This window comes from Brassica oleracea, chromosome C1, assembly GCF_000695525.1.
Source record: "Brassica oleracea var. oleracea cultivar TO1000 chromosome C1, BOL, whole genome shotgun sequence".
NCBI classification, from domain to species: Eukaryota; Viridiplantae; Streptophyta; class Magnoliopsida; order Brassicales; family Brassicaceae; genus Brassica; species Brassica oleracea.
In genome coordinates, this window is record NC_027748.1 from 2,450,668 (window position 1) to 2,478,594 (window position 27,927).

The 27,927-nt window shown below is 34.6% G+C and overlaps 5 protein-coding genes across 7 annotated transcripts; 1 reads left to right on the top strand and 4 right to left on the bottom strand.

Annotated features, from left to right (window-relative positions):
• Positions 1-7,210: 7,210 nt before the first annotated feature.
• Positions 7,211-11,135, bottom strand: LOC106308383 (extra-large guanine nucleotide-binding protein 2). Of its 2 annotated transcripts, XM_013745543.1 has the most exons (7): positions 9,576-11,133; positions 9,392-9,496; positions 9,157-9,315; positions 8,931-9,078; positions 8,616-8,842; positions 8,378-8,541; positions 7,211-7,972 (listed from the first exon to the last, which is right to left on the bottom strand). In XM_013745543.1, exons 1-7 carry the CDS (start codon positions 10,722-10,724, stop codon positions 7,372-7,374), a joined length of 2,553 nt encoding a protein of 850 aa, XP_013600997.1. In that variant the 5' UTR covers positions 10,725-11,133; the 3' UTR covers positions 7,211-7,371. The 2 variants fall into 2 exon arrangements, with proteins under 2 accessions (XP_013600997.1, XP_013601002.1); XM_013745548.1 differs by lacking the exon at positions 9,157-9,315 and having other exon boundaries at positions 9,576-11,135.
• Positions 11,136-12,129: 994 nt separating this feature from the next.
• Positions 12,130-14,122, bottom strand: LOC106296866 (uncharacterized WD repeat-containing protein alr3466). Its single transcript, XM_013733105.1, has one exon. The coding sequence runs from the start codon at positions 13,838-13,840 to the stop codon at positions 12,419-12,421; it is 1,422 nt and encodes a 473-aa protein (XP_013588559.1). The 5' UTR covers positions 13,841-14,122; the 3' UTR covers positions 12,130-12,418.
• A 1,466-nt stretch (positions 14,123-15,588) lies between these two features.
• LOC106314414 (probable E3 ubiquitin-protein ligase ARI1) lies at positions 15,589-19,145 on the bottom strand. 2 transcript variants are annotated; one of them, XM_013752292.1, is made up of 6 exons: positions 18,805-19,145; positions 18,477-18,509; positions 18,107-18,398; positions 17,533-18,013; positions 16,083-16,771; positions 15,589-15,993 (listed from the first exon to the last, which is right to left on the bottom strand). In XM_013752292.1, the coding sequence occupies exons 1-6, from the start codon at positions 18,931-18,933 to the stop codon at positions 15,833-15,835; spliced, it is 1,785 nt and encodes a 594-aa protein (XP_013607746.1). In that variant the 5' UTR covers positions 18,934-19,145; the 3' UTR covers positions 15,589-15,832. The 2 variants fall into 2 exon arrangements, with proteins under 2 accessions (XP_013607746.1, XP_013607740.1); XM_013752286.1 differs by having other exon boundaries at positions 16,074-16,771.
• Positions 19,146-19,910: 765 nt separating this feature from the next.
• LOC106344687 (endothelin-converting enzyme 2) lies at positions 19,911-21,781 on the bottom strand. Its single transcript, XM_013784010.1, has 6 exons — positions 21,547-21,781; positions 21,327-21,465; positions 21,065-21,147; positions 20,785-20,919; positions 20,594-20,698; positions 19,911-20,161 (listed from the first exon to the last, which is right to left on the bottom strand). Exons 1-6 carry the CDS (start codon positions 21,730-21,732, stop codon positions 20,033-20,035), a joined length of 777 nt encoding a protein of 258 aa, XP_013639464.1. The 5' UTR covers positions 21,733-21,781; the 3' UTR covers positions 19,911-20,032.
• Positions 21,782-22,909: 1,128 nt separating this feature from the next.
• On the top strand, positions 22,910-25,433 carry LOC106307675 (4-hydroxy-3-methylbut-2-enyl diphosphate reductase, chloroplastic). Its single transcript, XM_013744730.1, has 9 exons — positions 22,910-23,272; positions 23,603-23,799; positions 23,901-24,212; positions 24,281-24,355; positions 24,444-24,549; positions 24,621-24,715; positions 24,789-24,974; positions 25,045-25,131; positions 25,223-25,433. The coding sequence occupies exons 1-9, from the start codon at positions 23,002-23,004 to the stop codon at positions 25,286-25,288; spliced, it is 1,395 nt and encodes a 464-aa protein (XP_013600184.1). The 5' UTR covers positions 22,910-23,001; the 3' UTR covers positions 25,289-25,433.
• The last annotated feature ends 2,494 nt before the right edge of the window (positions 25,434-27,927 follow it).

The window sequence follows — 27,927 nt, forward strand, 5'->3', positions numbered from 1 at the left end:
ATATTTTATTGAGAGACTTAAGGACGGCAGGATGCCATACAAGTTGAAGTAAAGAATAAAATATAAACAAATCTAACCCTTAAAAAGAAAAAGGAATGAGAAGTAAAAGCTTCAAGATACCGAAGGCAGAGAGAGGCACGTTGAGCACGTGCAGAAACTGATTGTAACACGTTTTTTGCGCTGACTAACGTTTTCCTTCACTATCTCGCCGCGTCATAACTTTTTCACTTTATCTTCTCCTAATACGTTTTCTATCTCCCACTAATCAATTAGATTCTATGGATTAGTACTAAACACCTCTAATATTTAATTAATAACGGTCGATTACCAACTCTTGTTCCTTTTACTTTTTTCAATGCCTATGAAATAATTCATCAACTCTCATTTATTAACTAATTAAAAATAAATATCTCAGCAGCTTTGAACCGTCCATTTCATATACAGGAGTGAAAAAATATTAAAATAGTGCTATATGTGAAATTGTTTTTTTTTTCCTTTTTCATATAAAAAGGAATCACTATTCAGTTCTCACTAGATCAGAATAATAGACCATACAGGATTTTGAAGATGACAAATATCGACATTCCAAAAAATAACGCACCTGTTCCTAAAAATTAATTTTTTCAAAAAAAAAATATCTCAGCGGAAATCTTCTAAAAATTTTATTCAAAAATTTTGAGATTTGGAATATATATGTTTGATAATCAAACATTGAGTGCCTCCTTCATTAGTTAATACATAAATGTTCTCATAATTTGATTAGCAAATTAGAGATATGATTGCATATATGTGTACTGCAACCTTTCACATTGGTGTTTACAAACAAAAATCTCCCAACTGTAACCACTTAAAATCACATGTATGTTTTCTTTTAAAAATTAACTATCGTACACACAAACACACATCATACAAACATAATACATGTATTATCCACAGACTCTAAAAGAAAAGGAAAAAAAAAAGAATTTTCAATTTTGGAAGAATCAAGAGGATAAGCTGGCTTCGATACGAGTAGTGGACATCTATTGGAACATGGAAGTTTCTTCAACATGCCACTTGAGAATCTCTCTCGCATACCTCAGTGCATTATCCACAGTATCACTATCCAAGCTCACTTGAGAAACAAACAGCTTCGGCCTAAAGGACCTACCACCAAAGGGTCCCACGAGCGAATCGTACAGTCTCTTGAACTGAAACCCGACGTAATAGAAAGCACGCTGAGCCATCGGAGGGTTGTGCCTGCTCGTCTGGTTTTGGCTGATCAACGGGTTGAAGTCTTCGAACCACTCGCAGGTTCTTAGATGAACCTCCTCGATTTTCTCTTCTAGGAGATCGAATTTGGTTAGGACCAGGAGGAACCTTTTGTCAGCTAGGATCGGGTGAGTCACCATGCTCTCGAATAGCTGTTTGTTTGCTATCTCTTGTTCACAAGGACTCCCTCACTGTCTTCTATGTATTTTCCATAATCTGTTAGTGAGCCGCAGAATATCACCAAGTCGGCGTCTTCAAACATTTCCAGCAGTTTCCAGTTTTCTCCAAGGCTTCTTGGTTTTAACCGGATGAGTTGGTATATTTTACATTTACATTAGATATTTTAGTTTTGAGTTTAATTTTAAAATTATTCTCATAAATTATAAAGTTTACATATACAAAAAATAAACTAGACATATTTGTTGATTTACAGTAATATTATTGTTTAATTTAATAGATTTAGACTAATTAAGATCGATTTAGATGAATTTTAACTAATTAAACCAATTTGAATTGTATAAATCATTTTTTTAGAATAATGATTTTTTTATTTGTTCATGAATGCATTTTCCACTCCATTTTATAGTAAATTTTGCAGTAGGGTTGAAGATGATCTGAAGCACGTCTACCTTCATACATATCCCAATGGTAATAGTATTTTATATTTTTGTTTAGAGAATATTTAATATTATTTAACTTTCAATAGATTGGTCGGATCTCCGAGGAACTAATTTGTAATTTATAGGATTCTTTATACATCATTTGCAAAGTGATTTTGACACAGATTTTCTATTGAATCATTTTCACTAAACATATTTTCTATTGAATCATTTACACTAAATAAATATGACATGTCAATGCTACAAAGATGACATAGAGTATAAATAAAAGTGACATGAATGATTTTAATTAATGCTAATTTATATTTTTGGTAAATTTTTTAGAATATAGTAATAAATTATACATCATCATTAAAGTAAATTTGTTGAAATATATCATTACATAATATAATAATATTCTACTAATTTCGACATATTATTTATTTCTGTTTTTACATTTATAAAATTTTACTACCAAAAAATATTTTCCAATTTCTACGATTTTTATGAAATTAAATTTTAATCGTAATATCATTAGTTTGTTTAATTTATTGTTCAATAAATCAAAATTTATTTTAAAATATTGGTAAAAATAATAAAAATGCTAGATGGAAGTCTGAATTGATTCTTTTCAGCATTACAAGATAACTAGCCAAGAACTTGGGGTTTCCTCTCTGGGAGATGCCATTGTTTGCCGGATTGCTGCACGCGACGCTCTGTAGAAGATGACACTGTTTGTTTCTTTTCTTTCCTTTGTCACCATAATAATTTTTTCTCAGTTTATAACTAAATGTGACAGTTTGTTTTGTAATAACTTGCATCTTTAAAAACAACAAAGTTAAGTTTCTTAATCTCTTAATCTCATGTCCTCGTATAGTTTGAATACGATTTTTTGCATGAGACGAGCATAGAATTGACCAAAAGTACAAATTTGATACACTAATAATTACATGTTCTTTGTTCAATAATATAGTAAAAAAAAACCAAGAATCTCGCTCACTTTGAACAAGTCATTCCAATAGTATCCCTCTACGCCATATTTTAATAAATAATCAGGCAGCCCAGAAGTAGCCCAATTGGTAAAGTATAAATAGAAGAATTACGTTTAGGGTTTCCGCAGCTCGTCTGAAACAATGTCGGACTCGGATTATTCTTATTCCACTGGTTCTTATGCGTACCTCGTACCCCAAAGATACTTTGACCAGAGAGATGTCACTGAGAGAGTATATCAGAGCGTGGATACAAAACTAATTGTGTAGGATTTGTGCACTTTGTCATGGACGTAAGTGTTCTTTCCTTTTACTCTTTTATTTTGATTAGAAAGAGTTACACTTCTCACCCATCATCCGATTTTTTCTCAATAGTCTCACATCGCAGCTGTTGCTCGAGCATCTAGCCGAGCAATTTACAAGTGCATCCGCTTTGTTGGTAACGTTGGACAATATGAGCCCCAAGGATGACGAAGATCAGCCCGTTGGACAACCGAAGGCAAATGCGATTTATATTTCGAAGTATCTCAGGAATGACTATCCTAAAGTTTATTGGTGATAACTTCCCATTGAATTTGGATACTAGCTCAACTAAAGCAAGTGAATAAAGCACAGCTTTACTGATTAAAACCAAAGCTCGCTTGGACACATGTGAAACCATCATCGATCGTCTGATGTTGGAAGGTTACGTCTCCGGCTAAAATTTGTTACTTGTTGGTTTGTGTCTTAGTTAATGCTATTATTGCGTGTGTTTATCTTAATCAACTAAAAACACTCGTATGCTACTTTTGTTTAATGGGTTTGTGTGTTTATTTTAATCAACTAATGCTGTCGTATGCTACTTTTGTTTAATGGATCAAGTGTGTTTAATATATTATTTTAATGTTGTCTAATCAATTTATTAAATGTCATCTATATCTCTGCAATAGTTAAAGATAACATGTAATATACATCCTAGATTTTAATCCGCACGATTTTCATTTATAAATGTATTTGATATTATTATAAATGTTTTAACTATATAATTTTTTTTTGTATTATATATTGTGTAACTCTATAATATTATTATTTATATTTCTTATTCGACGTTATTAATATATAGTGATTTTTGTTAATACATTTTACTTTGTTATTAATTTTATTACTTACTAATATATTTTCAAGTTAGGTACAATAAAATAACAATATGTTATTTATACATTCTGCTATAATATATTTTTAAAATTTACTTAATTGTATTATAAAAAATAAATATGTTTAAGATAATTAATATTTACATGTTGTGTGTTAAAAAATATACTTTATATTATTTTAGTGTTTTATGGGATTTATACGTAAAAAAACATGGTTTTGTTTAAATAATAAAAACCTATTATTTTACATAGTAACATCTATCATATTATTTTAGTAAATTTTATTGATATAGGATATTTTTGGATGTTATGATATTAAGTTTTTTTTAATTAAAATTTCAAAATATTAGATTGCTTTAGTTTTTACAACATATATATTTTGTTTTTTCCTAGTCATTTCAAAAAATTATTATTTATTATCTATGATTTTATCTTTTATAAAATTTGAAATATTATCATTTTGAGTTTGAATAATTATTTTCAAAATTTTATATATTATCAAGAAAACTTTGAAAATTACACTACTATATTTGAGTTTGGAAGATTACATGAATTTTGAATATTTTTTGTTACTACAATAATACTTTAATTTATAAAAAACATTTGAAATTTTGGTAATATTTGTGAATTTTTCTCAACAGATTTGTTATAAATAAAATAAAATATATATTTAAATTAAAATTTAATTTGTCATTAATATTTTAAATGAATTACTAAACTTTCGTAGTTTTCTAATAATATATTTTTTAAATAGTATATGAACTAAATGTTATTATTATATACTATTATATTTTGTATATGAACATTTTAAACAATATATTATTGAGAGTTTCTAATAAATTTATTTTTGTATAAATATTATATAGTTTACGAATTTTAACCTATTTTTATGATGAGTGATAATTTATTTGAATGAAACAGTTTTAAAAATAAAATTTGTTAATTTACCTTTTTAATATAATTTTTTCATATTTTATTCATATAACACTTCTGTTTTTATATAATACAAAATATAATTATAGAATAATAAAATTTTAGTTAACATTGATTTATAACAATATTATATTACTAATTACAAAATTAATTGAAATATTATTTTATAAAATATTTAAAATTTGAAGTAATATTTTGTTAGATTCTTTCTCAACATATTTTGTTATAATTAGAAAAAACAAAAATAAATTTATAGTTGTTTATTATTAATTTAAATAACCAAATATGTCATATTAAATATTTTTTAAGTGGTCCTATTATGACTTGTTAATAGTAGATAAAAATAGGACTCTAAATTAATAGATTAGATGTTTAGTTCGGAATTTATTAGTTTGATATGGAGAGTAAATTCTATTTTATTTTCCATAAAATAAAATATTAGATTTTATTTAAAATATTTTATTTAAATATATTAACAAATTAATATGACGTCTTTCTAACTATTTTTGTTATCAAAAAGATCTAATATATTTGGCACAATCATTTTTGGATTTACTTTTAAGATAATAAGTCTCGTTAAGATATTCTGATTTACATATTTGAAAGGATTGATAGATTTGATTCTCATATTTTGTAGAAGTTGTTATAAGAAGTTAAGATATACAATATTTTGAATGTAGATTGTAGGTTAATAAATAGAGAGCTCAGAATATAAGGAACAAAATCTTGAAAATTATATATTACCCTATCAAATATAACAGAATAACAAAATAAAGAAATCAAATTAAGTTGTTAGTGGTTATTTTGTTTGCAAGACACGTTAGTAAAGTTTCTATCAAATCTGTTATTGATAACATGTTTCTAATATTCTTTTACATAATGATTGTATTTACCAAATTATTAGATATTAATCTTATTTGAATTACAAAATATCTAATCTAACATAAAAGACACATGTATGAATTGTATTTAGAGCTATGATTTATTTAACATAAAAGATGAACATGATATAATCTCTATAAGACTGAATCTTATCTACTGACATTCTCTAAGTTTAACAGAGAAAAGTGATCTCAATCTAAATGTGCGTCATCGTAAGAAAGAACCAAGCATTAATGCATTAAAAGTCTATCAACTGACCATAATTACAATATACTATCTTTTATCAATGTTATTATAATGAAAGATGGAAAAAAATATTAATTAATCTAATGTTTCTTTTGCGGCAGTTTATGATCTCAAGAGAAGCAAATACGATCATATATACCAGCATGAGGTCTAGTTAGAGTTATTGTATTCTTAATATAATAGTATATAACAACCCTCCGTTTAGTTTTAGATTAAGAGATTGGTTAAATTTTAATAGATTTAATGTTGGTTTAGTTTTAGTTGTTTGGTTGTATAATCTTAGTAGAATCTAATAAAATATTATTGTTACAAATTTAAAATGGTCCATAAAATAAGTAGTTTAGTAATAAAGTTGAAAAAGTCCAAAAATTAAGTAACAACTTCTAATGGTAGATAAATTTAGAACTCTATTTTAATAGAGTAGATAGGGGGTGTATTCAACTAAGATTTTCAAGTGATTTATATTAAAATGACAAATCCGCTGTTATTCAAACGTGAATTAAAAAAAACACTTTAAAATCCAATGTTATTGAACTTGTCATTTCATAAAACACTCTGAAATTCACTGTTATTGAACAAAATTTAAGTTGAAGATTTTAGAGTACTTTAATTGTTTCTAGAGTATTTGAGGGGAGTTTTTTAGTTATAAAAATAAAAAATCCAAATCTCACTATTTTAGATGAAATTCTAGAGTGTTTTAACAGAAATCAGACCAAATTCTCTAATTCTCCTGCAATCATCTACAAACTTATTAAAAATCAAATTATTTCAAATTTCAGATTCAATACAGCCTCCCATAGTCTTGAATTTGAAGGAATAATCAAATAAGATATTAATGTGAGATTAATTCTAACTAAAAGAAAAGTTAGAATCTTTTGTAACACAGACTGCGTTCAAAACAATATTTCGCGCGAGCACGGACACGCCCCTAGTTATAAATAAATATCTAAGCACCTTGAACCGTCCATTTTATATACATGAACGAATGAATAGTACTATATCTGGATCGAGTATATCTGATTAAGGTGATAAAGCAAGATTATTGAATTTGATTTTTCCTTTTTTAAACATTGAGTGCCTCCTTCATTGGTTAAGCAAGATAATTGAATTTGATTAGCAAATTTGAGATATGACTGCATATATGTGTATTGTAGCCATTCACATTGGTGTTTACAAATATAATCTCCCAACTGTAATCACTTTAAATCACATGTATTTTTTCTTTAAAGATTAACTGTTGCACACAGTACACAGACACATCATACAAACATAATACATGTGTTATCCACAAACTCTAAGAAAAAGGGGAAAAAAAAAGAATTTTCAATTTTGGAAGAATCAAGAGGATAAGCTGGCCTCGATACTAGTAGTGGACATCTCTTGGAACATGGAAGTTTCTTCAACATGCCACTTAAGAATCTCTCTCGCATACCTCAGTGCATTATCCACAGTATCACTCTCCAAGCTCACTTGAGAAACAAACAGCTTCGGCCTAAAGGACCTACCACCACCACGCATCGAAAAGGGTTCCACGAGTGAATCATACAGTCTCTTGAACTGATACCCTATGTAATGGAAAGCACGCTGAGCCATCGGAGGGTTGTGCCTGCTCGTCTGGTTCTGACTGATCAACGGGTTGAAGTCTTCGAACCACTCACAGGTTCTCAAAGGAACCTCCTCGATTTTCTCTTCTAGGAGATCGAATTTGGTTAGGACCAGGAGGAACCTTTTGTCAGCTAGGATCGGGTGATTCACCATGCTCTCGAAGAGCTGTTTGTTTGCAATCATCTTGTTCACAAGGACACCGTCAGCATCTTCAATGTACTCTCCATAATCTGTTAGTGAGACGCAGAATATCACCAAGTCGGCGTCTTCGAACATGTCCAGCAATTTCCAGTTTTCTCCAAGGCTTCTTGGTTTTAACCGGATGAGTTGGTACCTGATTAAAGAGAGAGACAGAGAGTCAGTTCAAACGAATGTTCCTATCAATGTTAAAAGCAATTTTTATATATTATACATTTTTACATTAGATATTTTAGTTTTGTGTTTAATTATAAAATTATTCTCATAAATTATAAAATTTACATATACAAAAAGATAAACTAAACATATTTGTTGATTTACACTGGTACTATTGTTTAATTTAGCAGATTTAGACTAATTTATATCGATATAGATCATTTTAGACGAACTTTAACTAATTACAACCGATTTAAATTGTAAATCAAATTTTTAGAAAATCGTTTTGGCCAATGGTTTGCTGTCTACGAGCTGCCTAGACCGGTTTTTAGAACATTGGTTCATATAGTCGGAATGAAACACAAGGAAAAGGAATAGAACTAACTTCATTTCTGGATCGTGTTGATAATCGATCTCAAGAGAGTCTTCTTGAGCTGTTGGTGGGAATGAGAACTCCACACAAGAAAGTCCTTCTATAGACGAGATTCCTTCCGCTTGCAATATGTCCATCTCAGTAGGATTGTATTCTGCTTTCGAGATCTCCAGAATCTGATATAGAAACAAATTTTTACGTTAGTCTTCTAACATTTATAGACACGAAAGCATTTGATGCAAACTCTTACTCGTCCAAGAAAATAAACAGCGTTTCTGGGAAGTGTATCGCGGAGTCTTTTGTACGTGGCTTGTATGGCAGGTACTCTCCATAGCTCTGCAACGGTTTGAGCATTCTCGCGGCTCGATGCTGGAAAAATCTTCAGGTTTCCTTCTTCCTTTTCCTTCAGAAGCCAATCTGAAAAATGTTTTAGCCTCGGGCTGATTGAGCTAACTGTTTTAGCCCGGCTCTCATCTCCTGTATAAATCACAAGACATCAATCAGCGTCACTCAATAATCATTTGTTTACTGATGTTTGTATGTATGTACGTTCTCTAAACTTTACCTGTTTGATCCGAGGACTGGTTAGTGTTCATCTCTTCTTCGTGTGCCTCAAGAACCATCGCCAGATAAGCATAGAGATTCGTTTGGATTATGACTTTGATTCTTTCACGCTCGTCTTCAGTGAATGGGGCTTTATAAAGAGACCTTGCCTGAAAAAACAAAGGAAAGTCAATTACCAGATTCTCTACATTCGAGTGTGTTGCAATAAAAAGATGAAAAAGGCCCACTTGTTTGTAAATGGTAGTGGCACCACAATTCTCTTCACCAATGAGAAGAAGCTTGTTAAGCATTTTATGCTCATATACAGGTTCATCATTTGGTTCTACTGCAGATGAAGTTGGAGGAGCTGGCAGAGAGAACACCGCACAAGCAAGCCTAGCTCGTTTCTGAGAAAGTATATCCACAATCCTATAAGGTTTATTATATTCATACGTTGTGAACAAATGCTCAGACAATCATTACCTTACTCCAGATGTTCCCCATGATACGGTTCTGACCTTCTTCCTGGTAACTTCCATCTGAATTAACCCAAAAATGAGGCTTCCCTTCACACTGCACCCCAACCATCTAACATCAAAAGCAAAAGAGTCAACTCAGTTTCACATGATAAGTTAAAGAAGAAGAAGAAAGAAGAGTTTGTCCACACCTTGAGCATCGTGAGCTCACTCTTGGTTATCTCCCTGTTATTAATGAAAATCCCACTGTCACCATTACTCGCTTCCTTCTTGATGTTCCCTCCTATGTTCATGTGAGGACTTATAATCTGACAAGGCTTCTCTCCCACCTTTCCCCAATACCCAGCGACCTTATCATACCAATAGTCACCAGGTTTCAGCTTTTTAGGCGGGTTAGCACAACTCTGCAACATGTAAAGCTCTTCCTCATCCAAAGACTTCCCGTTCACAGCGATAAGCCGCGAAGGCAGCTGATTCACCTTGCAGGAGATCTCTGCCTGCATGACTTGCTTAAGCTCCGAATCCGTGAGAACCCGCTTCAGCATCCTCGAACACTTGCCGAGACTCTTCCTGTTGCCCTCGGCGATTCCGAAACCGATGCAAGTCTGACACTTTCTTCCTTCTGGCATCGCCCCCATGGCTCTCCGCACGCAGTTGGAGCAGTACTTGGCGCAGCAGACAATGCAGAGTTCCTTCTCAGTAAACCTGTTCCCCATCAGGCATCGGTAGCACGATCCTTTTTTACCTTTCCTTTCAGCTACAGGCGTAGCTGCAGCAGCTATACTCTCCTCATCAGAGTTGTAAAAGCTTTCATCACATTCACTACCCTCAGCGAATGTCACACGGGTTGCAGGTTCTCCATTGGAAAAATCATCACCATCTGTCTCCTCTCTTACTTCTGCTGATGATGATGATGATGATGAATCAACAGAGCTTTTCACTTCTCCTGCTACCTCTACCCTCTTTGATAATGATGACGACGACGATGATGAGCCAGAAACCATAAGATGAGGCTTCAAAACCACACTAGGACTAGCTGCAGAGTCAACCAAACCGTCCTTCTTCCTCTTCTCAGGTGGTTTCTTGGTAGCCTCCCTAACGAGAGGCTGGACCACAGGGTAAAATACACCACCACTGGACAAGGAAGAGAAGGAAACGGGAAGAGCTGTAGGGATCTGATCAACTTGGACGGGATTAGCTCGGGGGAGATTAGCAATAAGAGGACCTTTGTACTCTATGGCGAATGAATAATCATTATGGAAACTATCACTATCATCGTCATTATCTCTTCTAGGAATCGGCGATGGTAAAGCTGAGAACTTTCTTAGAATTTTAGCCATCTTCTTACCAAATTAAGCACAAACACACACAAAGAAACCCTAATCCCTAAAATTTCCTAAATCGGAAACTATTGATCCAAATTAAGCAATAAGAGAATAAAGCTCCACAACAATCAATCAATCAATCAATCAACAAAAAGGAGCTCCACTCTACATATAAATCAAATTGATTACAGAAAGCTCTTTTATTAGATTTGGGAAAGGGACAAAAGTCGATTTTTTAGATGGAAAGAGGAAGAGGGTTTTCTAGGGGGAAAGGAGTTGAAAGAGTGAAGAAAAGAAAAAAAAGGAAGAAAGACAGATGGTTGGATCGTCTTATCTCTCACACACTAGTAAAAGACGACGAGGAAGACTTTTCTCGCAGATGATTGAAAAAGTTATTTTCCGGGAAAATTCTCGCCGTCAACGCGGGGTTGGGAGAGGAATTGTTAAAACGCTGCGTTGAGAGGGTCAAATAGAGGCTACTTTCGTAAAACCGTTGTCATTTTCTAACATCCACATGTTGGGAATAACCGGAATCACCCGGTTCTAAGGAAACCGGATGATTGATTTTCCGCTGTGGAATTGCTTTCGGTTTAGTGATTGATTGATATTATTGCAGATGTACATGTTTGTATATTGTTCACAATGGAGTCTTTTGTCAAAACTATTTATCTTTTGGTAATTTAATTTTTACAACTTTTGTGATTAGTAATTGTAGATCATAAAATCTAACCTAGGAATTTATTAGTGATTGAAAGTTAAATCTAGGAAAGAGAAGACGATGTGGGCAACGATATCTTTAGAACACAACGATGTAATCAGATTCTGGTAGAAAAAAGATGGATTTTATTGATGAATAAGAATCAATACAATAAGTGAAATGAGATCCAATTTTTCAAATGAGATAGTTAAGAGAAAGAACTTAAAACGAGATCAAAATGAAGTCGATGTGTGTATTAAGCTATCTCTCGGGTTTTTGCCGTGCCCCTCTTTCTTCCCGACGTTCTCCTTTTTTATAATCGATCGATCTCGGATTTTTTTCAACTTCTCCGCGATCTCCGGTTCTTCAAATCGACATGAACTCATTAGCACAGATTACGCTTTGTCGCAGGTCGCATGACCCAATTTATTCTGGCCTAATCGAAATCTGACCAAAATTGGATCCAAACAGTAATCATGAATGTATTATTTGTATTTTATAAATGTAATTTAGAAAAGAACAATTCTGAGTTCAAAACAAAAAAAAAGACCAATTCTATGAAGACAAAACGACTCATCAATATTTGTATATTATAAATTATAAAGTTGCAACCACAATCTTATAAAGTTTTTCTTTGGTAAAAGCCATCTTATAAATTGCAACCACGATATAAACTAAACACACGGAGAAGACAAACATGTTTGATTTAGTCTTTGTCCTTGTTACAAATTCACGGAAAGGAATAATTTTACAATTCTTTGAAAAGATCTTTTTTAAAGTGAAAAGAAGCAAAACTCATCATTACGTGAAAACCATTAAGCCCGTGTTGACTCACTCTTTAGCTGACTTGGCACAAATCTCTTCGTTGACATTGTCATAAAATTGAAAAACAATCCTCCGACTCTTCCCCGTCGTGAAGACCGTCATCGTGACTGATCGATGACGGCGCATTTTCGTAAATAATCACACTATGCTCCGACGCACTCCTTTTTTTCTATTTTCCCAAAGAACTTCACGCGCAACTCTCTGCTTCTGGCTCGTCTATCTCCCTCCACGCCGCCATCTTCTCCGACACGCGCCACACTTTCACCGACTTATCCAAACTTCCACTATATAAAATCCACTTCCTGTCTCCTTCACCAACCGTCGAGGTTTTTCCTCCTTTACCGCGGCAAGCCCGTTCCTCCTCCACGGCTAGACACTTAACAGGTCCCATGTGCCCCGTCAAAATAGACAGACACTCATGAGACCCATCAGACGTGTCCCGCCTCCACACACATATGTTCTTATCCGCCGAACCACTCAACAGCAAGTTCCCCGCCACAGCGAGACACAACACAGCGGACTTGTGCCCTTTTAGTATCCCACCGACGAACACACGCTTCTTCGAACGCTGCCAATAGTTAACCACCCCGTCAGACGAACCGGAATAAACCATCGAAGACTTTAATTTAACCGCCAACGCCGTGACCGCGCTTTCTTGCTTGAGCAAAACCTGAACCAACACGTGCCTCGTTTTGACTTGCATCTCACGTTTCCACACTTTCACCGTACCGTCCGCGGATCCCGTGAACACCAAGTCATCGAAACCGACCATGACCGAGTTTATTGCGTCCTCGTGCGCGTGTATCGACTCCAAACACTTGGAATCGGACACTCTCCACACCTTGATCGTCCTATCCCAAGAGCTGGAATACAACAAACCAACCTCAACGTCCATGCTAAGACTCGAAACGGCGTCGTGGTGCTTTGTTTTCACCGAGTTTTTACCGCGGTAATGCTTAGGGTTTACCGAGCTTTTAACCAACGATTTAAACGTAGGCAATGTACCGACCCGTTTGTACTTTCCCGGTTTCCTCTTCGAGACTTTCCAAATCCGGATCTTACCGTCTTGATGACCGGTGAAGACCCGGTTTTCTCCGAATATCACAATGGCCTTGATAAGCCCACTACTCGCTTTAAAACCGGAGTAGTCCTTCAGATTCTTCCAGACCCTAATGTTCTTGGAGTCGGAGCCCGTGTAGAGAAGGTCACCTGAAGCGGCTAACGAGTATATATGACCTTCTTCACGTACAATGGACCCGATGAGACCATTGGTCTCTAGTACATTGTCTTCGTTGAAATCTGCGGCCCAAGGTGGTGACACACGGGCCCAAGGGGACATTAGGCAAGGTGAACCGTCTCCGCTTGTTGGACCGCTGCTCATGGTCGAGGTTGAGACGCTGCTGAACCGTTGGTGAGTTAGGTTTGTGTTGATGATGATGGGGTCCACGGGAGGGAATATTCCGTCGTGGTCTGCTTTTAAGATGTCACCAAATTTAGGCCGCGGTTTGTGGACATTACCGGTGATGATCTCGTGGCGATGGTGATTGTTGTTATATGGATCGGTTTGGAGATCAACGACCATGGTACCACCACCCGCTTCGCTCCTCATCTCTTTCTTCAAGCCTTTGTCACAAAAGTCAAATGTTTGATTTGAAAAGAGAGAATGTAATAGAATAGTGATGAAATCTCTTCTTACTTTTTTTTGTTTTGTTTTGTTAAGGACTTTTTTGTTGGGTTGTGTGATAGGCTATGAATAAGAATGGTTGTTGATTTAGGTTGGCAAAGAGAGACAGAGATTTATATGGAGATTTTTACGGGAGATTGGAGGGTCTAGAGTATACTTTGACGACTTTTTGTGATTTTTTTTTTTTGTTTTGTCAACGGCTCTTGGGGATTGTTTATGGATTGTGGGAATTGATCTTATTAATGCACACTTATATATACACAAACGAAATATCAAAAGAGGTTGGTGATCATTATGTAATATGAGGCGGGGTGCTTCACACGTGGTTATTACTAAAGGGAACATTCTATGATAGTATATACAAATTTCAATACTAAGTTTATGAATTATTCTTAGTAGTTGTTACTACTATCTTGCTATATTTAAAAAACACTAGTACCAGTTTGTCGACCTTTTTTTTTAAGAATGATATCTATATTGTTCTCTTTCAAATGTCAAAAGTTAAAACATATATTTATTATGCCCTTGCATATTTTTAAAGATATGTTAAATACTTAATCTATCAATCATATAGTTTTGTTGGTGTTGACACTCTATTGCACATAATTAAGAACATTCTTTGTAAAATGCATTTAAGGTTCTTACCACACAATGCATTTGAGGTTGTAAATACATTGGAATATTAGGCACGTAAGCCGAAAGATATGTAAATCTCCTCCGTAGCTCATTTCACATAGCTTTATTACCTAATATACCTTTTGTTTAGGCAAGATAGTGAGATTTTTTTTAATCTTTTGCCGACACAAACTTAAACAAAACGAAGAGTTAAATGTAATTTTTTTTTGTTACACTTCCCGGAAAAAAAAAAGGTTACAACATGGACTTTCATAATATGACCTTTTAACATATTAATGTTATGGACATTTAATAATTATCTTGACGAAAAACAAAAATTATAAATAATTTATTATTAATAAAATTATGAAATTATTTACAATTTGATGACTAATTCATCGCCCTTTTTTATATGTTAAATTTTTCATAGAAGTTTAAAAATCATTTTATTTTCTTTAAACATGTATAACTAATTTATAATATTTTATGCCATACTAAGTCATAATATAATATTTCTTCATATTTTACATTAATAACCATTGTTTTTATATATCTTCTACAATTCTCTAATTACGTCTATTTGTTCAATTTTTTATATGATATCGAATATTCATCGTAAATAGATGGTTTAAGATGCCAAAAAAATTATTTACATGGTGAATATAATACATCAAATATTACAAATACATTATTTAGTTAAATAAATAACCAAAAATCAAAAATTCAAATCCGCGCTGGTTATTCTTATAACCAGGGTCTAGTTATTCTTATAACACATATTATATCAAAAACTGTATACACCACTTGATAAGATTAGAAAAATTATCTTCGGCATGTTTCCACTAGTTAATTGTTTAATATTTATGCTTATCTCCATTGAATTGGCTTTTTACATAGCAAATAGCTCTTCTGTTCTTCCGAGCTGTATCTTAGGATTAACAACTTGATAGCGTCTTCGAACTTAATTAGAATCGTATTATTTACTATAGTTTCTGAATCGATGGAATTAGAAGGATGATACCTGAGATTATTATTATAAGGACAGAAAAACACTACTCAATTAAATTATCGACTAATAATTCTCTTGAATTTCAAATTTACATTCTCAAAGGCATTGAGAAGTAACAGAGTTCATAAGCTGAATCAGAGAACTATATATATATTAGAAGTCTATAACAATAGTTATATATAAACCAAAAAAACTATAATAAAGAAAAATAATAATTAGTAAGTCCCATTTTGCCATGTCATACCATTTGGACAAAACACAGACAAAAAAAGGGATTTGAGTTGAGCTCCAGTTCAGTTCTGGTCGATGAAATCAGCAGGCAAGTTCAAGTCCAACAAAGTGACTTTGCTGTTTGTGAAACTTCCTTCTCTTCTCGGACGTTTCTTTGAAGAAGAGCAAACCATGTCTTCCGAGTCCCTTGATCCTGAAGCTTTCTCAGGCCTTGATGTCTCCCCTGTTACAAAGAATATTAGTATTAGATTCATCGGTTCAATAACTATAGAATATGATTCACACAAGAGGGTTATTAGTTACCGCTTGTACCACTACTATCCAAAGGTTTGGAGGAACTCCACGAAGCATGAAACTCAGCCGCTTGTTCGATCCCCTTCGAACTGTAAGGCGCGATGTTGTGGATACCAGACTGAAGAGAACCGAGCAAGTCATTCTCAATGCACTCGTACATCTTCTTGCAGAGGCTATCCACCGCAACAGACAAGTTGATGACGTGGATCCTCACATCCATAACTTTATCATCGCTAAAATCATCAAAGGGCTCCTCCAACAGCTGAGAAAGTTTCTCAACGTTACCCTCGAGCTGCTGCTGCTGATCCTCGAACAGATTCTTCTTCATCTCTCTCTCACTAGAGCTCATCTCGTCTTTGAACAGCTCCTCACCGAACATGTAATAAGCGAAGGCGTAAGAATACGAGAGGATCCGTCTGGATCTGAATAGCCTGTTGAGTCCGTTGGTGACCCATGTGAAGTCTTTGAGCTTCAGCTCCTTCTTTTCTGAATTTGACACTTTCTCGAGGATTGTGTCTCTGAGTTTATCTTCAAGCTTTGATGAATCCGTATGCGCTTTGTATCGGTGGTGGTAATGTGTGTACCTGTCTAGATCCCTTTTGGCTCTTTCCATCTGCCTTTCTTTGTCGTCTTCGTACCGACCACAACTGTGACCGGCTATGCTTCTATAGGTGTGTTCCTTTCCGGTAGCTCCACCACATAGCCAACTGTACAAGATGACATAGCAAACATGAGACACTCCACCATTTTGGCATTTGCTCGTTTAGAAAGGCAAACACAGGGCCGGAATTTTGAACCGAACTAAACCCGCCGATCGAACCAAAACTTTCGGTTAGTTCAGTTAGGAGTTCGGTTCGATTTGGTAGGTTTTGGTTTGGTTCGGTGGTGACTTTGGTTTTAAAAACTATAACCAAACCATTCCAAAAATTCGAACCGAAATAACTAAATTTCAAACCAAAATAACCAAATTTAACCAAATTTAACAGAAATTAACCGAACTTATCCAACATTTTAATAAAAATTAAAACCAAAATATAACCGAAATCAAAAACTTTGATAGGATTTTCAAAAACCAAACTAACAGAATACCGAACCAGCACTTTATTTATGTTGATAGGAGTTCCGGTTTCTGGTTTGACAATCGGTTACTTCGGTTTTCTAAAAAAAAAACTTAAAAATTAAAACCAAGAAAACATAACAAAAACTCGAACCGAATTAACCAAATTTCAAACCCAACTAACCAAATAACCGAATTTAACCAAAATTATCCAAATTTTAAGAAAATTAAACCAAAATCAAAAACTTCGATAGGATTTTCAAAAACAGAACTAACAGAATACCGAACCAACACTTTATTTCAGGTAAATTTATGTTGAACCAAACTAACCGGAAACCAAACTACCCGAACCCGAAGACTTAAGCAAACACAAAGCAAAAAAAAAGAAGAGATGATAACTACATTTCTTACCAAAAGTACTGCCCACAAATACACCTCACGAGATTGCACCCACCATTCTTCTCCACAGGCTTGTAACACTTGGGACACAGCTTGGTATGAACAGTTATCCAGTTAACCGTCTCCGACTCATCTCTACACTTCTTTCTCCACAGCTCCCACATCAAACAAGAGCAAGGGGAGTGAGCCTGACACATACAGCTGAAACAAAACTGAAGACCACAGGAACACTCAACTTCGCAGAGCTTGTCATCCTCAGCTCGTATCGCATTCCCGCAATGTGGAGTGCTCGGACACCACTTGACCATCTTGTTGTCCTCTATGTACGACTCGACAAGGAACCGATCAAACTTCTCCGCTAGATCAGGACGCTTTTTACTGACGAGGCTCCTGACGACATCTTCATCGCAGATAGCGTTGCATTTATGCGCCATGCATCTGATCCTTTTGCTCTGGCCTTCGTTGATCTGGACAGTGAAATGCTCCGTCCAACCTTAAAAAAAACCAAATCAATAACTGCGTTAAAAAGTTAAAATCATTACCATTAATTTTTTTTAAAAAATATGATAAGATGGAGTCCACTCACAATCGTTGCAAAAGCAATGGCCACAGTCCATCCTCTTCATCAGATCAGCTACCACATCCTCTAGGCAGACATCACAGCTCATGTTCGAAGAAGACGAAGGAAGGGAAGAAGAGTCGCCACCGTATCGACAGTCGAAGACAGTCACACCAGCTCCAGAGAACAAGCTGTCTTTTCCTTTCTCAACAAACACAGAAATCAGCTTCTCAATATCCCACTGGTAATGAATGAGAAGAGTCCGAGCATGGTGCTCCTTGATCGATAACAGCTCCATCACCCTTAACAAATCTTCTCTCTGCATCATCACAAATAAACAAATTACAGATCACCAAAAAGAAAAACATTAAACAAGAGTCTTCTCTGCCTAACTCACCTGTGCTGCTAGAAGCGATTCCTGCGTGATGACCTGCCAAAAAAAAACAAAAAAAAAAAACAAATTGATAAACTTTGGCAAACAATACAGTTTGATTAAAAGTAATTGTCACACAATTGAACATTTTCATACTGATTTTAGCTCTCAAGCCCTAATTTCAAACATACTGATTACCCAATTTCGTAATCCGAGACACAAAAAGGATGAAACTTTCGAAAAACCCAGAAGATTGAGACGACGAACGACGCAGGAATCGAGTTTTAAACCCCCACAATTGCGATCAAATCATCGAAATTCACTTTCAGAATAATCAAAGGGGAGAAGAGACCTGAGTGGTTGATTTCTTAGAGGAGGCGGCGTGAAATTCGGAATCGTCGTTATCAATCCCGCCCAGAGACTCATCATGATCGGAGGAGTAATAGCAATCCTCTTCGTCAGCTGTGTAGTAATCATCCATCGTTTTTTTTACTTCGCAATTACGGAAGGAGAATCGAATTCATGAAAAGAAGTTTAAATAAAAGAGTGAATTGGAATTGGAAGGGTTGGATAAATATTCCGGCGAGATCACAAAAGAAGCTCTCTCTCCGGTTGAAAGAGTAGTAAGCACCGAGAGAGGAGGAGGAGGAGGAGAAGAAGCTGAATCGCGTAGCAAAGAGATTCCTCCTCTATCTACCTCACGCCTTTTATGCGGGGACTTTCATCTTGCAACGTCGTCGTTTTGGTTACCAAGGAGAAAAATAACTCAAGGATGTTTGTGATTGTTTTTTTTTTTTTTTTTTTTTGCAATGAATGGCATGGAAAAGCTTTTATAGCAAAGAAAGATACTCTAGTAATTTGGAAAGGTTATTTAATCTTCACCAAAAAGGAATGGTTATTAATAACGGGGAAACTAATGACATTTTTTGCGGACCATTTAATTAGTTTTGCAGTCTAGCTTATTGACTGACCATCATATGTGATTTGAATAGCAGATTAAATATTAAATTTAGATTTTAAAATTGGCTTTATTCAGATTTTTTTTTTTTTTTAAAGATTAGTACGTTTTTTTTTTTTTTTTTTTAGTAGTCAAAAGAAATACGAACTTATTAATAAGACTATTCAATTACTAACTTACGAAACAAGTAGTCAATCGTTTCTCCACAACCAATACTTGCTTGTTACTTGTAAGCCATATGTATGAGCTATAAATCCACTCAATCGTAACATGTAAGCTCATGTATGAGTTAATGGGACCGGAGAAACTTGGATATCTTTACTTGTCCTAAGCCCAAAAAGAGAAGAGATATCATAGATTAATATATTGTAAGAACTGACAATTCTTTTTGGTTAAGACACTTATTTATGCTGGTTTAGTCCTCAAATACCTGTTACAAACTTTAGTTTATTCATTGATTCCCACGTACGTCCATAATATGTTGCAGTGTAAACTGTATGTTACGGAATGGTTCAACTTCATTTTTAGTTTAATCTTTTTGTCTAAAATCACAAAGATTGAACTACAGTTACAAATTAAAATAGTTAGAGTATTACACAGCAAACAAAACAGCGAATCTGTTCTAATCTTCCTCAGCGTCGATGCTTGTTCGGAAGAGGTAGTCTTCGCCTTCAAGTTCATCTTGATACATGTTTATTGGTGGATCTTTATGTTTTTCATCCTCTTCTTTCTCATCAATACGTCTCTTTCCCTGAACAAGAAGGGTATTATTCAATGAAATATCACAAGTTAAAGGTATACAAAGGCAACATAAACTACCAGAATATCACAAGTTTGACTTGTGAGAAGGTAAATCAAACTCATATCTTTGACTATCCTGTTAAGGCCCAGTTTTCAAACGATATGGAGGCATGCATCGTAGTCAAACTACATTCTCTATATAAATACCTCATTTTGATCACGAAACTTGGTTGAAATAGCATACTAAGTAAACCCATTCCTGATCAGATTTCAGATCTATATTTCATTTTTGGTCCATATGTTGTTGGATTCAGTTTTGTGACAGTTAATTTGTTTTGGCAATAAGCAAAACATATTATTACTAAGAGCTTGTGAGAATTCACTAAATGGAAACAGAGAACAAAAGCTAACCATTGAAAGCAAAGATTCTTTAGTTAATTACCTTTCTTAGTATATAGAAGAAATAATGGAATCCATCGCCAAAAGTGTTGTACTCCATGGACCAATTAAACTTGGGATCCATAAACAAAGGACGCCTGAAATGCGGCTGCATGCCAAGAAAAAAAGAGAGAGTGTATTTCAGAGCTGACACTTGAGAATAAGATATATAATAAGACAGACTCATCTAATTACCTGGCCAAAAGTAATTGAAATGAAAATCCCATCTGGTTTCAGAACCCGGTGAACTCCATCAAGAGTAGCCATGACTTTGCTAACGGTTTCTTGACGGGGATTCCATGGATCACCAGCATCCACGAACAGTACTTCCTTCACCAAATTGATTAACAAGAGGAAAGAAAATCACGAGCTTTCTCTCATCGTATTTCAAGATTGGAAACCACATTCGCAAAACTAAGTTAAGTCCTAAAGAAAACAATGGAATGTAATGAAAGGAGGTTAAGTTCATCTTTACCATGGTGCCTTTCTCAATAACCACATCGAAACACTCGGTGTCAAAGGGGAGGTCTAGCATGTCAGCTTGCACCACTTTTATTTCTGAATAATAATATATCAAAATATCAAACATAGAATGAACATTTTGCTTCAACCAGAGCAAATACAATTACACAGGCAAGCAAGAGAGACTAATCAAGTTCTAAGCTGAGATTTTTGAAATTGCCAACTAAAAATTGATAAAATAGACTATATGATGACATACATGAATATGGAAATACCTTTGTACCCTTTTGACAGCAATCGAGTCTGCATCTTGTCGACGGCAACGGAAGATAAATCAATGCAGGTGATATCAACAATCCCATCTTTATACAGCTCGTCACACAGCTGAGAGTTCCCACATCCCAGCTCCAAAACCTTCAAAAAAAAAACAAAATCAAAATCAAATTTTTGCAATTAAGTTACGGATCTCGACAGCGGAGAGAGGAGGGGCAGTACGGAAGAAGAGGAATTGATGTTGGATTTGATGAGATGCTGGAAATGAGAGTAGTCCTTGAACCATTCATAGTGTTCCTCAGATGAGAACCTCTCGTCCCAGTAGTGAGGATCAAGGTAGGTCTGAGCAGAAGGAGGACCGACGGAGTTCTTCTCCGGGCTACCATTGGCGGTGGGTCTACACTCCATCGCTTGACTTGCCCGATTCTCCTTTAGCTCCTCAGCGCTCAGCTCCGGGATAAACCCTACACCACTTTCACTAGTCACTTTGGGCTTGGTATAACATATGGGCCTCAAGCCCATGTAAAATTATGAAGATTATTTTTGGTCTTAACTCTCTCCGTTTCAGATGTAAGTTTTAGAAAAAAAAACATTTGTTTCATGACTATAGATTTTTATGTTTTCTATAACAAAAATTACAAATTTAAATAAAATTAATTGGATTTATTGTAAGACTATTGGTTAAAAAGCATTAGAATTTGGTAATTTCAAAAAACGATGCAGGATTAGTGTGCTAAACACCAAAATATCTATCTTTAAAAAAACGAAGAAGAGATTTAAAAAACGGAGGGAGTACTTGAAAGGGAAATTAATCATATTCTAATTAATATTCATGAAAATGACTACAGGTTAATAACAAGATGACAAACTGTGAAACAATCTAGAAACCTGATTTATTTATATTCACAAAATCACACACGTGTTTAAGGGTACGGGTACGTACATCCCATGTTTTTAAAATCGGTCGCCTATAAATCGGTTTAAAAAATCGGATATCCGATTTTCTTAGTCTAGAACACCTAAATGACCGCCTAGCAGCCTAATCTATTTTTTTTTTAAATAATATTTTTATTTATTTATTTGATCTAAAATTTTATAAATATCATTTATATTCATAATTTTGATGAAAATTATACTATATTAAGTTTATATATTCTATTTGTGTGTTTTATACAATCTTAAACATGAAAATGTATTAATGTTATACACAATTAAATATTAACATGTTTTATAACATAGTAAACAATCTAAAAATTTCTGCATAATTTTCGATTAATCTCTGATTTTCTATTTAGACGCTAGATCCAACCCGATCGTCCGATTAGTGCCCAGCGCGTTCCCGAACAGGACTTACAACCATAAATTTAAGACTGCACGACTTCACGTTCGCCCACGGTCGTCTTTGTGGCGTGGGTTAAGAGACTATTTTGCAACAAATATGAAACCCAAATCCCAAAATAAGACTACAAAAGTCCAAGTCCACGTGGTTGGTTGCATTTTACACGTATTTTCAAATAAAACTATTATTTAAATATAATTTTCACATACAACATACTACTACTACACGTTACATAATCTAATTCAAATAGATCGAGATAAAAACAGGGACCATCCATTCATTACAAGTTCCGGTCAGTGTCGTTGTTGTCTCTACTTCCTCTCTGTCTGTCTGTCTCCATGGCTGCTGCTTTCCAGTTCGGCCGATTATGCGTGCGCCCGGATACTTTCGTGCTTCAGAACCATCTCTCCGGATCTTTCCGTCGCCGGAAACCTTTTTCAGTCCGGTGCTCTTCTGGAAATGAGGACGTGGACGTTCCTTTGTCATCGATGGGCTCCGATTTTGACGCGAAGACGTTCCGTAAGAACTTGACGAGAAGCGAGAATTACAACCGTAAAGGATTCGGTCATAAAGAGGAGACACTCAAGCTCATGAATCGAGAGTACACCAGTAAGTTCCATACTTGTTAGTTGTTACTCCCTCTTTTCTTTTTTATTTAATTGTTGTAGGTGTAGTTTTATAATATCAGTGCAAAATTTATTAACAATATTCTCTAAGTTTATTAGTCTGGTCGAAATATTCTCTAAGTTTATTACCCTGGTCGAAATATCATTAGGTGCATAGATGATGATGTTTTTATTTTGAAAATATGATAAACAAACTAAATGTTTTTAATCTGTATGAATAAAACTAAAACTACAATTAAAATAGAACTATTAATGTTAGATTGTTAGTTCATGGGATGGTGATTCATCTTGTTATTGTATTTGGCACTCTTAGGTGATATATTGGAGACGCTGAAAACAAATGGGTATACATATTCTTGGGGAGATGTTACAGTGAAACTCGCTAAAGCTTATGGCTTTTGCTGGGGCGTTGAGCGTGCTGTTCAGATCGCTTATGAAGCAAGAAAGCAGTTTCCTGAGGAAAGGCTTTGGATTACTAACGAAATCATTCATAATCCCACCGTCAACAAGGTATGTAACTTAGCCACTATACTCTATCTTTGTGTGGCAAATTGATTTACTTGAATTGTATTGATTCATTAGTGAGTTTTTTTTTTTTTTGTGTGTGGCAGAGGTTAGAAGAAATGGATGTTAAGATTATTCCGGTTGAGGATTCAAAGAAGCAGTTTGATGTAGTGGATAAAGACGATGTGGTTATCCTCCCTGCCTTTGGTGCTGGTGTTGACGAGATGTTTGCTCTCAATGATAAAAAGGTTCAGATCGTTGACACCACTTGTCCTTGGGTCACAAAGGTCTGGAACATGGTTGAGAAGCACAAGAAGGGTGAATACACATCGATAATTCACGGTAAATATAACCATGAAGAGACCATTGCTACTGCTTCTTTTGCTGGAAAGTACATCATCGTCAAGAACATGAAAGAGGTAATGATAAAAACCTATATTCGTTAAGAGTTTTGCAAGGATTTTGTTGCTGATGTGTTGAGCAACAGGCGAATTACGTTTGTGATTACATTCTTGGTGGTGAACTCGATGGATCTAGCTCCACTAAAGAGGACTTCATGGAGGTAATAAAGACCTCCCTTTCCTTCCACAATCTCTGATGCTCTTTTTGGTACTGATGTATACATATCTAATGGTGGCTGGCGTCTGTAGAAATTCAAGTATGCTGTCTCAAAGGGTTTTGACCCTGACAAGGACCTTGTCAAAGTCGGTATTGCAAACCAGACAACGATGCTCAAGGGAGAAACTGAGGAGATTGGTTAGTACACTGCTTTTAAATCAAAATCATTGGAAACAACACATCTTATAGTTGAGTCTCATGCCCTGCAGGGAAACTAATCGAGAGGACAATGATGCGCAAGTATGGAGTGGAAAACGTAAACGGACATTTCATCAGCTTCAACACCATTTGCGACGCTACTCAAGTAAGCTTTTGCTAGAATCTCATTGTCATGCCTATAAAACATGCTTTGAAAAAAATGCTAATCTCTTTTTCAGGAGAGACAAGATGCAATCTATGAGCTAGTGGAAGAGAAAATTGACCTCATGCTAGTGGTTGGTGGGTGGAACTCAAGCAACACTTCTCACCTTCAGGAGATCTCAGAGGTCCGTGGAATCCCTTCTTACTGGATAGACAGTGAGAAACGGATAGGTCCTGGTAACAAAATAGCCTACAAGCTCCACGTAAGTGCCAACGTCCACTCAGTCTTGCTTGAATAGCTTTCAACGATCTTATCCTTTTACATTTTGACAGTACGGAGAGCTGGTGGAGAAGGAGAATTTTCTTCCAAAGGGGCCAATAACCATTGGTGTGACTTCAGGTGCATCAACTCCAGACAAGGTAGGCATATGTGTGTTTTCAGTTGCAGCTGGTTTTGTTGCTTTTGTTTCCGCACAGTTTAAGTGAAATGTGTTTGTGTGAAATGTGGTAGGTCGTGGAAGATGTTTTGGTGAAGGTGTTCGACATTAAACGTGAAGAGTTGTTGCAGCTGGCTTGATCCAGTCTTTTGATTGTATTCAGACATGTTCTTCATGTCAAAAGAGTGTGTGTCTATGCTAAAGTAAAATGTAGTCTTGTGATTTGTCTTTGTAACTTATGTAAGTGATAGTTAAAGTCAATAATCCCCTATTCATCCTTGCTTCTGTGAATGTTCTTCCACCACAGTTAAACTTCTACTCATGTCATCTCCATGTTCTAACATTTAAATTTAGAGATAAATTGGGGGAAATGAGCTAGCAAAATATCTAATTTTGTATAAGAAAAATATACTAGTTTTTACATCAAAAATTGCTCTATTATTCAATTTTTTGGTGTAACTATTATTAAAATTTGAGCTGGTATACAAAACAAAACCTGAAAAAAATAAGGGGTTTTTGCCAAAACTAACCCACAACTTGATTTTAACCCCAAACCTATACCCAAACTTGAATCAAATGCAAAACTAACCTAAAAGCCTAGTGAAATTACAGTTCAGCCCCTTGTGACCAAACAAAAAAACAGAAGCCATTTTTACGAATATAGCCCTAGTAAATCGTCTGAGTCGTCTGAGATGTTGGAAGTCGTCTGGACGACTGAAGTGTAAGTCGTCTGGTACCGGTTTATTTTAAAAATAATTTATAAATCTTGTAAAAAAATATTTTGATGCGTGAAAAATAAAAATCAAGTAATTATAAACAGTTTTAAGTGATATAAATTAAGATATGATAAAATTGATTTGTTTTGAAGATAGATGAGTGGAAGTAGTGAATCATGAAATACTTTGGTTTAGGAGTTTGGCAAACATATGTTGTAGTATTGTATGTATTGTTAGGGTTAGATTTTGGAAAACTAAAATGTTTTTTTCAAAAATTAGTTTTCACCTATATGTGTTTATTTATGTGTATAGTAAACACTTTTCAAGTTTGATTTGATTTTATGAAGTCTTTAACTAGATAATTAAGTTTAGGGGTTATGTTTAGGGTGTGGACGACTTATATTTCAGTCGTCTGTTGAATAATTTACTCGGACGACGTATATTTTAGTCGTCTGTTGAATAATTTACTCGGACGACGTATATTTTAGTCGTCTGTTGAATAATTTACTCGGACGACGTATATTTTAGTCGTCTGTTGAATAATTTACTCGGACGACGTATATTTTAGTCGTCTGTTGAATAATTTACTCGGACGACGTATATTTTAGTCGTCTGTTGAATAATTTACTCGGACGACGTATATTTTAGTCGTCTGTTGAATAATTTACTCGGACGACGTATATTTTAGTCGTCTGTTGAATAATTTACTCGGACGACGTATATTTTAGTCATCTGTTGAATAATTTACTCGGACGACTTACATTTCAGTCATCTGGTGAAGAAATTAAAACAGACGACTTACATGTAAGTCGTCCAGAAGAGTTTAATATTTTTAGCAGGAAATTAAATATTTTTAGCGGGAAACTAAAATAGAAGACTTTCCAGACGACTGGTTTAAATTATTTAAGCGGGAAAATAATTTTTTTAAAAAAATTTAGGCGGGAATATTTGGACGACTTACATGTAAGTCATCTGTTTTAATTTCTTCACCAGACGACTGAAATGTAAGTCGTCCAGGAAGTCGTCTGAGTAAAAAATATTTAATCTAATTGGATTTTTTGTCTCCCTATATAAAGAAAAATTTACACATTCTCTCTCCTCCTCTCAAATGGCTGCAACAAAAATGTAATGTTCATCATTCTAAAACTCTCCAACCTCTCTCTAATCTCTTTGACTTGAAAACACCAAACTTTATATGAATTTTTCAGTTTTGTCTCATGTATTTCTTACTAATCTAACTCTTTTACAGGTTTTTAATCAAATGGTACTCATCTTCCACTAATTTAAAGGTAAATCTATTAATTTTAGATATGTATTTTTGTGTGTTCTATAAATGTAGATTTATCTAATCTTCCACTCATTTTCTCTATTTTTAAGTCATTTGAACGTTTTTGGATATGCAGGTTTTGCATATCTGGATTTGATATGCAGGTTTTTCAGATCTGGATTTGATAAACCTGCATATCCAAAAACGTTCTAATGGCTTAAAGACAGAAAAAATTAGTGGAATATTAGATAAATCTACCTTTATAGAGCACACAAAAATACATATATAAAATTAATAGATTTACCTTTAAATTAATGGAAGATGAGTACCATTTGATTAAAAACCTGCAAAAGAGATAGATTAGTAAGAAATACATGAGACAAAACTGAAAAATTCATATAAAGTTTGGTGTTTTCAAGTCAAAGAGATTAGAGAGAGGTTGGAGAGTTTTAGAATGATAAACATTACATTTTTGTTGCAGCCATTTGAGAGGAGGAGAGAGAATGTGTAAATTTTTCTTTATATAGGGAGACAAAAAATCCAATTAGGTTAAATATTTTTGACTAAGACGACTTCCTAGACGACTTACATTTCAGTCGTCTGTTGAAGAAATTAAAACAGACGACTTACATGTAAGTCGTCCAGAAGAGTTTAATATTTTTAGCGGGAAATTAAATATTTTTAGCGGGAAACTAAAATAGAAGACTTTCCAGACGACTTACAAGTAAGTCGTCTAGTTTAAATTATTTAAGCGGGAAAATAAATTTTTTAAAAAAATTTAGGCGGGAATATTTGG